At 50.6% G+C, this 15666-nt stretch overlaps 1 protein-coding gene across 1 annotated transcript in view; it reads left to right on the top strand.

Annotated features, from left to right (window-relative positions):
* LOC140204406 (uncharacterized) overlaps positions 1 to 4270 on the top strand; it is a 102629-nt gene extending 98359 nt beyond the window's left edge. The window contains 1 exon segment of the mRNA XM_072271127.1: positions 1049 to 4270. Within this exon segment, the coding sequence (XP_072127228.1) occupies positions 1049 to 2528 (1480 nt within the window). The 3' untranslated portion in view covers positions 2529 to 4270.
* Positions 4271 to 15666: the final 11396 nt, after the last annotated feature.

Raw genomic sequence — 15666 nt, 5'->3', positions numbered from 1 at the left:
GGTTAGGGGTTGTTGGGTGCTGCGGCTCAAAGAGCCAGAAGTTCTGTATATCTAAAGAAAATAATTAGGAAATCTCCAGGAAAGCCATGTAATACCATGTGCTCTTCGTTGTACTGTGGGAGATGCCCAGAACTTGATGGAGAGAGGCAAACAGAACCAACTCAGAGACTGATGACAGGCAGTTGATTGAATGGCCCTTTCCTTTCTGATACAGACAGGGAACCTGATTGTCAGTTGCGATGTCTGAACCATGCAGCGTCAGAAGACAGCGAGTCATTTCTCCAAATTGGGTTGAATCTCACTGTAACAGTGGGATATCAGAGTTCACCATAGAGACTAAAATGATCTCTCTGAAATGCTGTCCTTCACCTGTTGATGTCTTCTGTATATATTTTTGCAGGTTACGAAAGACAAAGCTGTGTCTGTCGGTTTACTGGCGCTTGAATACCATCGATCTTTGAATGTGGAGAAGGAGATTCTTGTGAAAACAGCACTCCAGTCACAGCAAGAAGAACCCAAACACATGTTGGGTGTAGGGGTGAGATTTGGATGAATTTGTCTGGAGATAAACTGTTTAAATTGCCTTCTAGTCACTGAAGGAGAGAACAGATATTTTCTTTGTAGTAGCAATATATTCATTGTTGATCCTTGGAGAAGATTTATCCATCCCAGCTAGAAATGTGCGTCTGCTTTGAGTCCAAAATGAAATTTTCTGTTTTATGTCAATGAAATCCACTGGCACCGGGATGCTGAGAACACACCAGCACTTGTTCACCAGAGATTAGTTCTTCAACTGCATTGATAGTACAAGAGAGTCACTACGTCTGACATCTGACTTGATGTGTCTTCAGAGAATTGATAGCAGGGAGAGATCATTCACCTGCACTCAGCGTGGGAAGGGAGTTACTCACTCAGCCAATCCACTTGACACAAGTGAGTTCACTGTGGGAAAGGGCGTGTGTGGGAAGGGATATTCTCACTCATCCAGGGTGAAGATACATCAGCACGTTCAGATCATAGCGATTCCGTTGACCTGTTCTAACAGCAGGAGGCTGTTAGATACATCAGAAAATTCACTTCAACAGGCCGTTCGCTTCATTCAAGTGTGGGAAGGAATTTACTCTGGTGTACCACCTGCAGGCACTCAAGCAAGTTCGAAGTGGGGAGCGACTGTTTATCTGCACGTGTGTGGGAAAAGATTCACTCACTGATCCCACATGATGAGACACCAGCAACTTCACTCTGGTGAGAGACCATTCACTTGCTCAGATTGTGGGAAGGCATTTACTAGGTCATCTCACCTACAGACACACCAGCGAGTTCACACTGGGGAGAGACCCTTTATCTGCTCCATCTGTGGGAAGCGATTCACTTGGTCATCTGACCTGCTAATACACCAGCGAGTTCACACGGGAGAGAAACCGTTCACCTGTTCTATATGTAGGAAGGAATTCAGTTACTCATCCCACCTGATGAGACACCAGCGACTTCATTCTGGCGAGAAGCCATTTGCCTGCTCAGACTGTGGGAAGGCATTTACTACATCATCCCAACTGCAGACACACCAGCGAGTTCATAGTGGGGAGAGGCCGTTTATCTGCTCTGTCTGTGGGAGAGGATTCATTCAATCATCTGAGTTGCTGAGGCACCAGCGAGTTCACACTGGGGAGAGGCCATTCTCCTGTTCTGAATGTGGAAAGGCATTTACACGGTCGGCCCACCTGCAGGTACACCAGCGGGTTCACACTGGAGAGAAACCATTCACTTGTTCTCTGTGTGGGAAGGGATTCACAAATTCATCCCATTTAGTGTTGCACCAGCGAGTTCACACTGGAGAGAGGCCGTTCTCCTGTTCTGAATGTGGAAAAGCATTTACACGGTCAGCCCACCTGCAGGCACACCAGCGGGTTCACACTGGAGAGAAACCATTCACTTGTTCTCTGTGTGGGAAAGGATTCGCCAATTCATCCTGCTTAGTGTTGCACCAGCGAGTTCACACTGGGGAGAGGCCATTTACCTGCTCAGATTGTGGGAAGAGATTCACTCTGTCGTCTTCCCTAAAGAAACATCAGCAAGTTCACAGTGGGGAGAGACCATTTATCTGCTCTGTCTGTGGAAAAGGATTCATTGAGTCATCTGCTCTGCTAAAACACCAGCGAGTTCACACTGGGGAGAGGCCATTCACCTGCTCTGAGTGTGGAAAGGGGTACACTCACTTATCCTACCTGATGAGGCACCAGCGAGTTCACTCTGGGGAGAGGCCATTCAGCTGCTCAGACTGTGGGAAGAGGTTTACTGAATCATTTCACTTGCTGGAACACCAGCGAGTTCACAGTACGGAGAGACCGTTCACGTGTTCTGAATGTGGGAAAGGATTTACTCGATCATCTCACCTTGTGACGCACCAGCGAATTCACACTGGGGAGAGGCCATTCTCCTGCTCTGAATGTGGGAAGGCCTTTACTCAGTCATCCAAGCTGATGAGACACCACAAGCAAGTTCACACTGTGGAAAAAAGTTTAAAGTAGCTGTTTTCTGGAAATTGAATGATCAGTTGCTGAATATTTAAAGGCGACTGTTCATGTTATTGCTGCTGCTTATCACACCCTGTCCTGCACCCTGGTTACTGGGCAAGGGAGGAGTTTCTTCTGCTGATGTTCATCTTTAATGGACTGGAGCTGGAAAAGTAGGCTCCTCATCCTGTCTATAAATGTGCATCTGCTTTGTCCGAAATGAAAGTTTTCTGTTTTAACTTCTCATTGGAGCCAGAGCCATGAGAACATTGCAGCTTATCTTCACTCGACGTGAGATTCTGAACTGCTTTCTGTGATAAATAGATCAGTTCTGGTTTAAATCTCGTATCTCAGGTCCTTGCTGAATCTGCTGCACATTCAGTGTACTGTATAGAGGCCACTCTGCCTAATGGGTCTCTACTAGCGTTTCTGTTCCATCTCCTCCCGTCACCCTGTAGCAATGTTCTTTCTCGATCTCTGTTCACTCAACTTCCCCTTAAACCCACCCTGCAGCTCACCTCAGGCTGTCTCTGTGGTGACGGATTCTGAATTGTCGCCACTCTGGATGATGAAGTGACGTCACCGATCAGCCGGTCTGTGACAGTTCACCCTTGGCCTTCCTTCAAACTTCACTTTTGCACAAGGGCAACCATCACCGAGCTGCTCTGAAACTTCTGCTCAGAATTGTTAATTTTATATGCTTATTGACCAACTGAAACCTTGTGCAGCTTCCAATCCCTTATTTCCGTACATACAATACCAGTCATGATGCATTCTTACAGGTAGCAATAACCAACAAAACTACAGGCTATTTACAGACACAAAACACTTGAGGAATTCAGCAAGTCAGGTAGCATCCATGGAGGAGAATAAACAGTTGGAGTTTTCGAGCCAAGATCCTTCATCAGGACTTCTCAGACCAAAACTGCTGTTTATTCTCCAGAAGGAGAAATCGGTATTCATGCTATGCATCATCTCCCACAAGTGGGTCTTCCCGATGGCCCAAGATTTTAATTCCGATTCCCATTCTGACGTATCGATTCATGGCCTCCTGTTGTTCCAGGATGAGACCACCCTCAGAGTGGAGGAGCAACACCTTACGTTCCGTTTGAGTACCTCCAACCTGACGGCATGAATATCAATTTCTTCTCCTGGTGAACAAACTCCCCCCCACTTCCTCTGTTCCCCACTCTGACCTTTCACTTTGTAACGTCCTGGTTAAGATTTTTACTGCTATGCTGTAGGTATTTCATTTCAGTAGTTCTGTAAGAGCAGTGTGTTCTGATTTCAGCATGTTTGGGTTTGAGCTGAAGATAAGGGGCTGTGATGTTCAGCTTAGGAATGTTGTGTCATCCAATCAGGATGGTGGAACTGAGAGACGGTTCTCAAGAATGCTGGGCACAGAAGTTTTTGTGCTGGACACTGGTGTGGTGTTTTTCTTTGGCGGAAGCTGGGAGAAGACAAGAGGGAAGATGGCTAAGGATGCTGTCCCTGTTGCACAAGATGCTTTGTGTAGATGAATGGCTTCAGGAGGAAGGACCAACACTGCCGTGGGAGAGCCTGTTTATTCAAGATGGATTTTGAGTAACATTCATAAGTTGGTGTGTGCTCTCACGCAGACTGTGGGTCCAGCACGTGGTTTAAAGAACAACTTCAAAATGAGCTCCAACTTGTGTGCACATTTGGACTGGGTTAAACTGTAATGTGCCCTCTTCATTTTCTTTTTCTACAAACTGTTCGATAAAGCTTTCTTTATAATTGTATGCAGTTATTTTTTGCCGACTGGTAATTGTAAGTGGGCAGCGTTTACACAGTATTCACTCAGATTGGGTAGCGGGTGGTCAAAACACGCTGGCTCTCCCTGTCTGATGGGACCCAAGTCACATCGACCCTAGATGTAAGGAATTTGAGAAAGGCGGTTTTCGCACCGCTGTGTCCATTGGCTTGTTAGCGAGGGGCTAACCAGCCATGTTTCCAGAGATGCCTGGTAAAATGGGGTTTCAACGTCGTCTTCCCTTTCCCCTGGATCCCTTCCTCCTTTCCCCATTCTCACCTGAGTCTCCTATCTCTGGGCTGCCCAAATTCTCCCCCGTGTCTCTGTGTCCCTTCCACAATCCCCACCCTGTCGATTAGTTGCCTCTTCAATCTGAGTTGCTCCCTCACCACTCCATCGTCGGGTCATTCCCTTCCCCTCCCCCCTCCATCTCTGCATCATTCCTCATGAACACCCCTTCCCCATTGCCCTCACCACCACCATGGGTTGGTTACCGCCACAATCTCCCTTCCCCCATCTGTGTTTCCCACTTAACCCTTCCCTATCCCTACCTGTCTCTGTCCCTTCCTCTCCCATGATTTGTGAAACCACCTATCCCTGTCAGCTCCCAGTCCGAGTCACATCCTTCCCTTCCCCACACTGTCTTTAGGTCAGTGGGTTGTGCTTCCCTCTCCCACACCCTTCCTTCGCCTTTATTGCCCCATTCTCCTCATCCCTGTATCTCTGGGTGATCCACTGCAACACATCCAGCTCTCTCTGGGTCAACCCCTGAACCCTGCATCTGGCCTGCTGCCATTTCACTCCGGAGTGTCACAGTGTGACCACTTAACCCCCCCCCATTTCATTGGGAGCCCCCTTCACCCTTTCCCATCTCTGTAATGGGCCGATTCACCCTTCCTCTGTGGGTCAACCCATCCTCCACTTCCTCTCCACATCAGGTCAATCCCTTCCCCGTCCTCACCCCTTTCCCCAGTCTGAGTTGCCACTCCTCATCCCCATTACTGGATTGCCTCAAATCCCACATTTATGGGTCCTCCCCTTCCCCCTCACCCATGATCTGATTCATTCCCACCCTTCCCTACCTGAGTGGCGCCCCACACAGACTTCCAATCTGTGCCTTGTGAGGCATGAAGATGCCCGACGCAGGTCTCATGGTCTGAGTCAACGTTCCCCCCCCCCTCCCCTCCCTACCTATAGGTCACCACCTTTCCCCTGTCTCTGTGTCATCCGCTCCTGCCTCACTCTGGTCTCTGGGTCTCCTCCTACCCCCTGCTCCACTTACTCACACCCACTCCCTCACCTGTGGGGCACCACTTTCCATTTTCCCCCTGCTGGTCACACCCCCTACCCCCATTCTGCCCTCTCCTATCCACCCCCCACACTGTCCCATCTCTGGGTCACCACTCACCCCTCTTTGGGATGCCACCTTCCCCTATCTCTGGGTCCGCCCCTTCCAGTCCCCCATATTTCTGTCACCACTTTCAACATCCTGCGCCTCTAAGCCACCTTCTTCCCTTGTCCACCCCTCACCACACCCCCATCCCTTCTCTTCACCCTCCACCCCACGTCTCTGGACCTTTCGCCCTTTCACCCACCCCTTGGACCCTGGCCATCTCCTTTGGCCCACATCTCTTACTTACTCCTTCATTCTGTCCTGTCACCCCATGCCCCTCAATCCAATATCTCTAGGTCGCTCGTTTTCCCCTCAACTGCCCCCCTTTCCTCACTCCGTCCCTCATTTCTGGCCCGTTTCCCCTCTCTGAGTCTGGGTCGTCCTCTCTCTCCGGTAGGTGGGGATCGGCCTGTCTCTCCTCTCCCCCACTTCCCTCTGCCGTACAACATCGACCCCTCTCCCCGGCTCCGCGCTCTCCCCCCCCGGGGCTTTTGGCGCCGACCAAGCCGGTGCCGGATTGCTCCAGAGGTCCGTGGCCTTCGTCACGTGTCTCTGCGAACTCTCGGAGCCTACGCAGCTAGACCCGCCTGCTGCCTGCTTCTGATTGGTCGCCCATGTTTGGACTGATTGGTGTCACTCATCACAAGGCTGGCGCCATGATTGGCGGGTCTCCCACAGACCTGCAGCAGCGCCCTCCAATCAGAACGGGCGGCTGAGCGCGGGTTGGAGCGGGCGCGAAAGTGAGAGATTGCAGCGAAAGAGCGAGTGTCGACGAGAGGCCGGAGTGAGGGTGAGGACAGAGAGAGTCAGTGATGGTGGGGAGGGTGAGGGAGGGAGGGGACAGAGAGAGTCAGTGATGGTGGGGAGGGTGAGGGAGGGAGGGGACAGAGAGAGTCAGTGATGGTGGGGAGGGTGAGGGAGGGTGAGGACAGAGAGAGTCAGTGAAGGTGGGGAGGGTGAGGGAGGGAGGGGACAGAGAGAGTCAGTGATGGTGGGGAGGCTGAGGGAGGGAGGGGACAGAGAGAGTCAGTGATGGTGGGGAGGGAGGGGACAGAGAGAGTCAGTGATGGTGGGGAGGGTGAGGGAGGGAGAGGACAGAGAGAGTCAGTGATGGTGGGGAGGGTGAGGGAGGGAACAGAGAGAGTCAGTGATGGTGGGGAGGGTGAGGGAGGGAACAGAGAGAGTCAGTGATGGTGGGGAGGGTGAGGGAGGGAGGGGACAGAGAGGGTCAGTGATGGTGGGGAGGGGTGAGGACAGAGAGAGTCAGTGATGGTGGGGAGGGAGGGGACAGAGAGAGTCAGTGATGGTGGGGAGGGTGAGGGAGGGAGGGGACAGAGAGAGTCAGTGATGGTGGGGAGGGTGAGGGAGGGAGGGGACAGAGAGAGTCAGTGATGGTGGGGAGGGTGAGGGAGGGAGAGGACAGAGAGAGTCAGTGATGGTGGGGAGGGTGAGGGAGGGAACAGAGAGAGTCAGTGATGGTGGGGAGGGTGAGGGAGGGAGGGGACAGAGAGAGTCAGTGATGGTGGGGAGGGTGAGGGAGGGAGGGGACAGAGAGAGTCAGTGATGGTGGGGAGGGAGGGGACAGAGAGAGTCAGTGATGGTGGGGAGGGAGGGGACAGAGAGAGTCAGTGATGGTGGGGAGGGTGAGGGAGGGAGGGGACAGAGAGAGTCAGTGATGGTGGGGAGGCTGAGGGAGGGAGGGGACAGAGAGAGTCAGTGATGGTGGGGAGGGTGAGGGAGGGAGGGGACAGAGAGAGTCAGTGATGGTGGGGAGGGTGAGGGAGGGAGGGGACAGAGAGAGTCAGTGATGGTGGGGAGGGTGAGGGAGGGAGGGGACAGAGAGAGTCAGTGATGGTGGGGAGGGTGAGGGAGGGAGGGGACAGAGAGAGTCAGTGATGGTGGGGAGGGAGGGGACAGAGAGAGTCAGTGATGGTGGGGAGGGAGGGGACAGAGAGAGTCAGTGATGGTGGGGAGGGTGAGGGAGGGAGAGGACAGAGAGAGTCAGTGATGGTGGGGAGGGTGAGGGAGGGAGGGGACAGAGAGAGTCAGTGATGGTGGGGAGGGTGAGGGAGGGAGGGGACAGAGAGAGTCAGTGATGGTGGGGAGGGTGAGGACAGAGAGGGTCAGTGATGGTGGGGAGGGGTGAGGACAGAGAGAGTCAGTGATGGTGGGGAGGGAGGGGACAGAGAGGGTCAGTGATGGTGGGGAGGGTGAGGGAGGGAGGGACGGAGTCAGTGATGGTGGGGAGGGTGAGGGAGCGAGGGACAGGGAGAGTCATTGTTGTTGGGAAGGGAGAGTGAGGCAAGAGACAGGGAGAGGCTGTGAGGATGTAGGGAAATACAGAGGACAGGGAGAGACAGTAATGGTGGGAAGGGAGAATGAGGGAGGAGAGGGGATCAGTGAGGGGACAAGGAGAGATAGAGTCAGTGAGGAGACAGAGAGAACCTGAGGAGTGGGTAGGAATCAGTGAGATTAGAGAGAGACAGTGTGGGTTCAATGAGAGGCACAGTGGGGAGAGGTGAGTGACAGGGAGATACGTAGGGAGAAGGATGATGGGTGAGGCAGTGAAGGAGAGAAGGACTCTGAGAGAAAGAGAGAGGAACAGTGAGAGGAGCGATCGTGAGAAGGATAGTGAGGGGGAGAAGTGAATGTCTGAAGTACAGTGAAGGTGGGGGGGGGGGATCGTGAGGTGACCGAAGTGGAACAGTGAGAGAATGACAGCAGATAAGGGGGGCCAGGGAGTGAATGAGAGAAAGGGGATTGAAGGCTGGATGGTAGGTGGTATGAGGGAGAACACAGCAGGGAGAGTTCCAGAGGAGACCGTGTACATAAGGAGAGAGGCTGGGGTTGAGAGGACACTATTCCCAGAGCAGACGGACGCCGGGGAGAGTGAGGAAGCACCAGAGAGAGGGGTGTCGGACAGTGACATTACGGAATGGGAGTGGATCAGACACAGGGAGGACGGACATTACTCTGAATGCACCATGTTTTATTTTCTGGACGTATTGCAGAGTTGGTGGGGTGAAGTCAAAGTTCAAAGTAAGTTTATTGTTAAAGTACACTTATGTCACCATGTACAAATCTGACATTCGTTTTCTTGTGGGCATACTCAATAGATCCAATAATCATAATAGAAAGACTGCACCCAATAGCAGACAACTAGTGTGCAAAGTACAACTAACTGTACAAATACAAAAAGAAGGAAAAGAAGAAATAATAGTAAATAAGCAATAGACATCGAGAACATGAGATGAAGGAGTATTTAAAATTAGTCCATAGGTTGTAGGAACATTTCAGTGGATTTCCTCTGGTTCAAGAGCCTGATGGCTGAGGGATGATAACTTTTCCTGAACCTGGTGGTGCAAGTCCTGAGGCTCCTGTACCTTTTTCCCGATGGCAGCAGCAAGAAAAGAGCATATCTTTGGTGGAGGGAGTCCCTGATGATGGATACTGCTTTCCTGTGACAATGCTCCGTATAGATGTGCTCAATGGTGGGGAGGGCTTTACCGGTGATGGGATGGGCCAAGATGCAGTCGATAAAGAGCATCCTGATGTCTGCATTCTTGCAAGTCCAGATGTTCCAGGATTGAGTGAGGGGGTAAAGAAATGGCATCGGCTGTGCCAATAGGCAAATTGGAGCAGTTTCAAGTTGCTTCTCAGGCAGGAGTTGATAGTGTTTCATCATCAACCTCTCAAAACACTTCACCACTGTGGATGCAAGTGCGACTGGTCAGTTTCCATGTGATCTGAATGGCGGAAGATGGGGACACCTATGTGGTCAGAATCTGGCAGGTTCAGTCGTCGCACAGTTGTCCCGACTCTCCCGGTCTGAGACCCCTCTCCTGGGATTCGACGCGTGTCTGCCTGGGCAATTGCTCAGGAATCAGGAATGACTTAAGAGAGAAGGGTAGCCTGTGACATTCAGGACCCTGAGCATCACCCGAGAGACATTCATAGGGAAAAAAGCCCTTTAGCCTCAGTGTGCCAGTGTAGGGTCCCCAAATCTTAACTTGGATTCTCACTCCATAGATGCTGCCTGACCTACTGAGTGTGTCGACATATTCTGCTTTTATTTCAGATTTCCAGCTATGATAACGTTTCCGATGTCCAACTATAATACTGTACTCCAGTATTTCAACACACCATGTTTCAAATGCTCCTGTAAATACACAAATGATGAAAGGACTCTACCTCCATCCCAAGCCACATGCAATGTGGTTCAGATCCTAACCACCATATGGGTGAAAAAATACCTTCCGACACCTCCAGATCTGTCTCTTACCATTTACTTATGCCATTTACTAAGGGGTTCCTTGATTGCTCTCTGGTTCTTTCCCACACAGGAAGAACAGAGCCATAGCTCATTTGGATAGTGTCCTACTATCTAAAAAAACCTTCCTTCACTCCTTTTTTCCTATCCTTCATCCCTTGATAGCTCTTGTCTCCCACTCCAAATGCTCACGCCCTCCCTGTTACCCCACCTCCCTCTCTCAGAAAAATTCCCCTATGGACACGGACACACCCACACACAAACACCCCCACACATGCACAAAGACACACACATCCTACAAACAGATGGAAAACATTTAATCATGATCCTCTCCCCACACTGTCCTGTCACACACTCCCAGGGGCAAGATCAGACATGGGGTGAGATTCCCATCATACATTCCCACACAGGATGAGGCTCCCTTGACACTTTCCTGCAGAGTGGTGGGCGGAAGGGGGAAGGGGGGGCGGAAATGGAGGGATGGGTTTGTTGGTGAAGGAAGATGTTGAAAGAAATCCTCTGGGTTTATACTGAGGATCTAGTTCTCCCTGCAGTTTGAGAGGAGGAAGCTAAAATCGGATGTATCAATATTACAGTAGAGTAAGGGGACTACAGCAGCATGGTCAAAGTTGATTGGCAGGGGACACAAGCAAGTAGAGCAGCAATGCCTGGAGTTTCTGAGAGTATTTAGAAAGATGTGGGATTAGAGCATCCCAAAGAAGAACCATTCTAAAGAGAGGACGTTGCTACTGTGGCTGACAAGGGCAGTGGAACCAAAGGAGAAGGCATACAACTTAGCAAAAGTTATCGGAAGCTGGAAGAATGGGAAACTCTTCAATACCAGTTGAAGACAAAAACAAAAGCAATCAAGAGAGACAAGATGAAATATGAAGGTAAGCCAGCCAACAATATAAAAGAGCATACCAAAAGATTGATCAGATATATTATATCTATGGTCACATGGGCTTTTTGTGCTGGAAGGGCCTGTTACCTTGCTGTATCTCTAAATAAAATAACAGACATTTTCAAAAGGCCTTTGATAAGGTGCTATACGTGAGTCTGCTAAACAAACTAAACAGGAAAGAGACTTGCAGTGTGGAGAAAATTTTCCAACTGACGGAAGGCAACAATGGGGGCCTTTTATGGTTGGCGACCGACGACTAATCTGTGTTCTTCAGGCCTCGGTAAACGCACTCTGTACAGATGCACATTTACACACACAAACATACACACACACACACACACACTCACACACACACTAAAATTGCCTTTTTATTCTGCTGTTGTCCTGCTGAGTGTGCACTTCAATGTCTCCCCACCCACCCCTCTTCCGGTAGATTCTCAAAATGGGTCCTAAAGGATTTGGCTTTATGGTGCCTTTCCTGCCATACACTTTGGAATATTCAATTTCTTTAATAATGGGGATGTGTATATATTGTTTCTGTACTGTATTTAAGGTAGATACTTCTATTTATTTTGTAACATGATTTTAACTTGAGAGGGATTGATTCTGGTAAGATGGGGGCACGTTCGGTCATAGCGACTTCTTCAGGGACAACAAAAGGTGCCTGAACACATATTTAAACACCCCATCTAAACACATATTTAATGATCGCAAAATCCTGCTACACATCAAGAACTTAAAAGTACTGCAGGTCTACACCATCAGCGAGTTGCTCGCTGACAAAGAAAATGAAAGAGCTGCTCAACATGTTGTTGCCTGAGTCGATGCAGGCCTACAGTCTAATAGTGAATGGCCGTTTTGACCGCTTTTCTTGTGATTGTGGGATCCTTTTGGACATTGTTAATATGGAATGCCTTAGGTTCGATTTACTGGTTTATTGGCGGGGAGCAGGAGCGAGGGCAGATGGCAGGGGAGCTGTGTGGCCTCAGCTGTGGTAAGGACTAGGCCTGAAGCCACAGTGTCACCTGTCTACGGCTGCCAGGAGAGAGGCGCCAAATCTGGTGCGCTCAAGCTGGAGTTGGTGATAACCTCCCCCCCCCCCCACCCCCGGTGTTCGCTCGGCAGAAGATAAGCTCTGTTGTGGGCGACTGCAGATGTCAGCTGCACCCAATGGACTCGGGGCCTCAAAGCCGCAGGGTCGCCTGGTCACAGCTGCTGGGAGAGAGGCGATCTGAGCCAGTGTGCTCCACTGGGGGGCAGCGTGGCACAGCATCCAGGCTGGAGTCGTGCTTGCTCAGCAGAAGACAAGCTCTGTTGTGGCTGACTGAAGCTTTTAATGGACTGGAGGGTCTGGACGATATAGCTTTATATTTTGCATGGTTGTATTTTACTGTTATTCTATATGTGCTTGTTATCATGTATATTCGAGCACTAGGCCTCAAGCCACAGTGTCGCCTGAGGGAGGAATCCGAGCTGGGCTGCTCCACTGGGAACGGTGTGGCGTGGCGTCCAGGCTGGAGTTGGTGTTGCCCCTTCCCCCCAGTGTTCACCTGACAGAAGACTAGCTCTATTGTAGTCAATTGAAGATTGATTCCACAAGTTTGGACTTTTATTGCATAATTGTGATACCATTTGTGCTTGCAATCTTGTACATGCTGTGTGTGACTGTTGGTATTGTGTTTTACATCTTGACCCTGGAGTAACGCTGTCTCTTTCAGCTGTATTCATGTATGGTTGAATGACAATTAAACAAATTGAATTGAATGACCTTGTGGGGTGTATCATATTTTGATTCACGTGTAGTTATAAATTAACTTTGTGGGTAATGAATGATACTATGTCATGGGGCCCCAACAAAAATCGAAGCCTCAGGTAATAAGGCCCAGGGAAGTAACGAGAGTGATAGGAACCCCCAGATTTCCTGGAGTGCCTAATGTCGAGGCCCTTTTAGTGGACTCCCCGGAAGACCTCGAGGGGAAGTCGTGATTTCTGGCTGGGGTGCTGGCGAGGCCTGAAGTGCAGAGGCCCGCGGTGGTGCAGGCAAGCAGGATGGCGGTGATTGTCAGGAACATTGCGAAGAAAGACATCACCTTTAAGAGAGGGATGCCCCTGGCGCATTTATTCCCGTGACGGTAATGTCTAGCATCCCCGTGAGGCCCACTGGGGGGAAATTGTTGGAGAACGGAGGAAAGTTGACTGCTGAGGCCTTTAACTTTGGGGATTCTCCTGTGCCGCCGGGTTGGAAGCAAAGGCTGGTGGAGAAGATGTTGAAGCTGGAAGATGTTTTTTCCCTTGGTGAGTTTGATGTGGGTTGTTCCAAGAGCACTTGCCATATCATCCGGGTGACTGAGCACACCCCGTTTAGAGAGAGTTCGCTGCGGCTAGCCCCTGCAGATGTGGAAGATGTGTGACAGTATTTGCGTAAGTTGAAGGAAGCTGGGATCATCTCTGAATCCCGAAGCCCTTTTGCGTCCCCAATAGTAGTGGCCCGGAAGAAGAACAGAAAGGTACGCATGTGTGTGGACTATAGGTCCCTGAACCGGCACACTGTCCACGACCAGTAAACAGTCCTGAGGGTTGAAGACGAACTGGCCTGTCTGAATGGGACAAAGTGGTTTAGTGTGCTGGACTTGAGGAGTGGATATTACCAGATCCTGATGAGTGAGGCTGACAAAGAGAAGACGGCATTTATATGCCCTCTGGGATTTTTCCAGTTTGAAAGGATGCCCCAGGGCATATCAGGAGCCCCTGCCACCTTCCAGAGGGTCATGGAGAAGATAGTGGGAGATATGAATTTGCTCGAAGTGTTGGTGTATTTGGATGACTTGATAGCATTTGGATCCACCTTGGAAGAACACGAAGCAATGCTACTGAAGGTGCTAAGCAGACTGAAGGAAGAAGGGTTAAAACGTTCCCTGGACAAGTGCCAGTTCTGCAAGACATCTGTTAACTATGTCGGGCACATAATCTCGCGGACTGGAGTAGCTACAGACCTGGTTGAGATAGAAGCGGTGACCACGTGGCCGAGGACCCAGACTGTGAGCACTCTGCACTCGTTCTTGGGGTTCTATGGTTATTATCGGAGATTCGTGAAGGGCTACGCCAAAGTGAGTCACCCCTTGAATCAGCTTCTGTGTGGTTACCCTCCCCTGGGGAAGAAAGGGAAAGGGAAAAGGGGACGGGTGGTTGGAGAATATCTCAACCCATCTGAGCCCCTCGGACAGAGGTAGGATGCAAACTGTGAGGAGGCTTTTAAATCGCTGAAAGAGTTGCTGACCCAGGCACCATTGCTGGCTTTTGCGGACCCCTGATTGCCCTATGTACTACACACCGATGCCAGCCAAGAGGGATTAGGGACCATCCTGTATTAGGATCAGGGCACCAGGTTGAAGCCCTGGTCAGCCGGAGTTTGTCACCCTCCGAGAGAAACTATCCCACCCACAAGTTGGAGTTCCTGGTGTTGAAATGGGCGGTGGTGGATAAGCTGAGTGATTATCTCTATGAGGCCAAGTTTGAGGTGAGAACGGACAATGACCCGCTCACTTACGTCCTGACCTCAGTGAAACTGGATGCTACAGGCCATCAGTGGTTGGTGGCATTATCGGTATATGATTTCAGCCTGAAGTACTGGCCGAGGAGCCGGAATGTCGATGCGGACGCTTTGTCCCGACGGGCGCATGAGGAACTGGAGAGGGACGAGGAGTGGGAGAGCATTCCTGCCCCTGGGTTGAAGGCCATGTGCCAGTTTGCTATCACCGTGAAGGCCGAGGAAAAGGAGAGGCCGGATCGCGCAGTGGACCCATTGGGGGCTTCTGATGACGACCTACCCCCAGTTTACTATGACCTGACTGCTCTGAAGACCAAGCAGCTGCCGGAATTAAGTCCTGGGGAAGTGGCCACTGCTCAGCAAGATGACCCAGGCATTGGCACCATTTGGTACACGGTGGAAAAGGGGGATACGGCGTGGGCGGAGAAAACAAAATACTTTTCACTGCCTCTATTACTGAGGGAATGGCCTCGATTGAAGTTGAAGAACCAAATTTTATACCGGGTAACGTCACCCCCGGACCGACCTCGGTGTTGGAAATTGGTCCTGCCTGAGAAGTATCAGAAGGTTGCATTGAAGTCACTGCACGATGATTCTGGACATTTGGGGGTGGAAAAGACCTATAGATTGCTCAAAGACCAGTTTTACTGGCCCAGAATGAAGTCGGAGGTTGAAGAGTACTGCAAGTCGTGCATTCGCCGCATACGCCTGAAGACACTGCCTGTGCAGGCCACTCCTCTGTCACACTTGCAGAGTGCAGGGCCCCTGGACCTGGTGTGTATGGATTTTCTGTCCATAGAACCCAATGCCAGCAACACGGTGAATGTCTTAGTCATCACGGACCACTACACTAGGTATGCTCAGGCTTTTCCTACCAAGGACAAGGGCGTGACTACGGTGGCAAAAGTGTTATGGGAGAAGTATTTTATACATTATGGCCTTCCCCGGTGGATACATAGTGACCAGGGACAGGACTTTGAGAGTAAGCTCATCTATGAGTTACTGGGCATGCTGGGAGTTGAGAAATCGAGGACCACACCCTGTCACCCGCAGGGCGATCCCCAGCCTGAGAGGTTTAATCAGACCTTGCAAGACATGCTCGGGACTCTGGAGATCAGCAAAAAGAGCAGATGGAGTCAACATATTATGCATCTGGTTCACTGTTACAACTGTACACGCAATTAAGCTACCAGATATTTGCCCTATTATCTGATGTTTGGGCGTGAGGCGAGATTGCCCATTGACCGCTGTTTTGGGACTGACGC

Source organism: Mobula birostris, chromosome 10 (genome assembly GCF_030028105.1).
Source record: "Mobula birostris isolate sMobBir1 chromosome 10, sMobBir1.hap1, whole genome shotgun sequence".
Taxonomy (NCBI): Eukaryota; Metazoa; Chordata; class Chondrichthyes; order Myliobatiformes; family Myliobatidae; genus Mobula; species Mobula birostris.
This window is presented reverse-complemented; position numbering and strand designations above follow the sequence as displayed.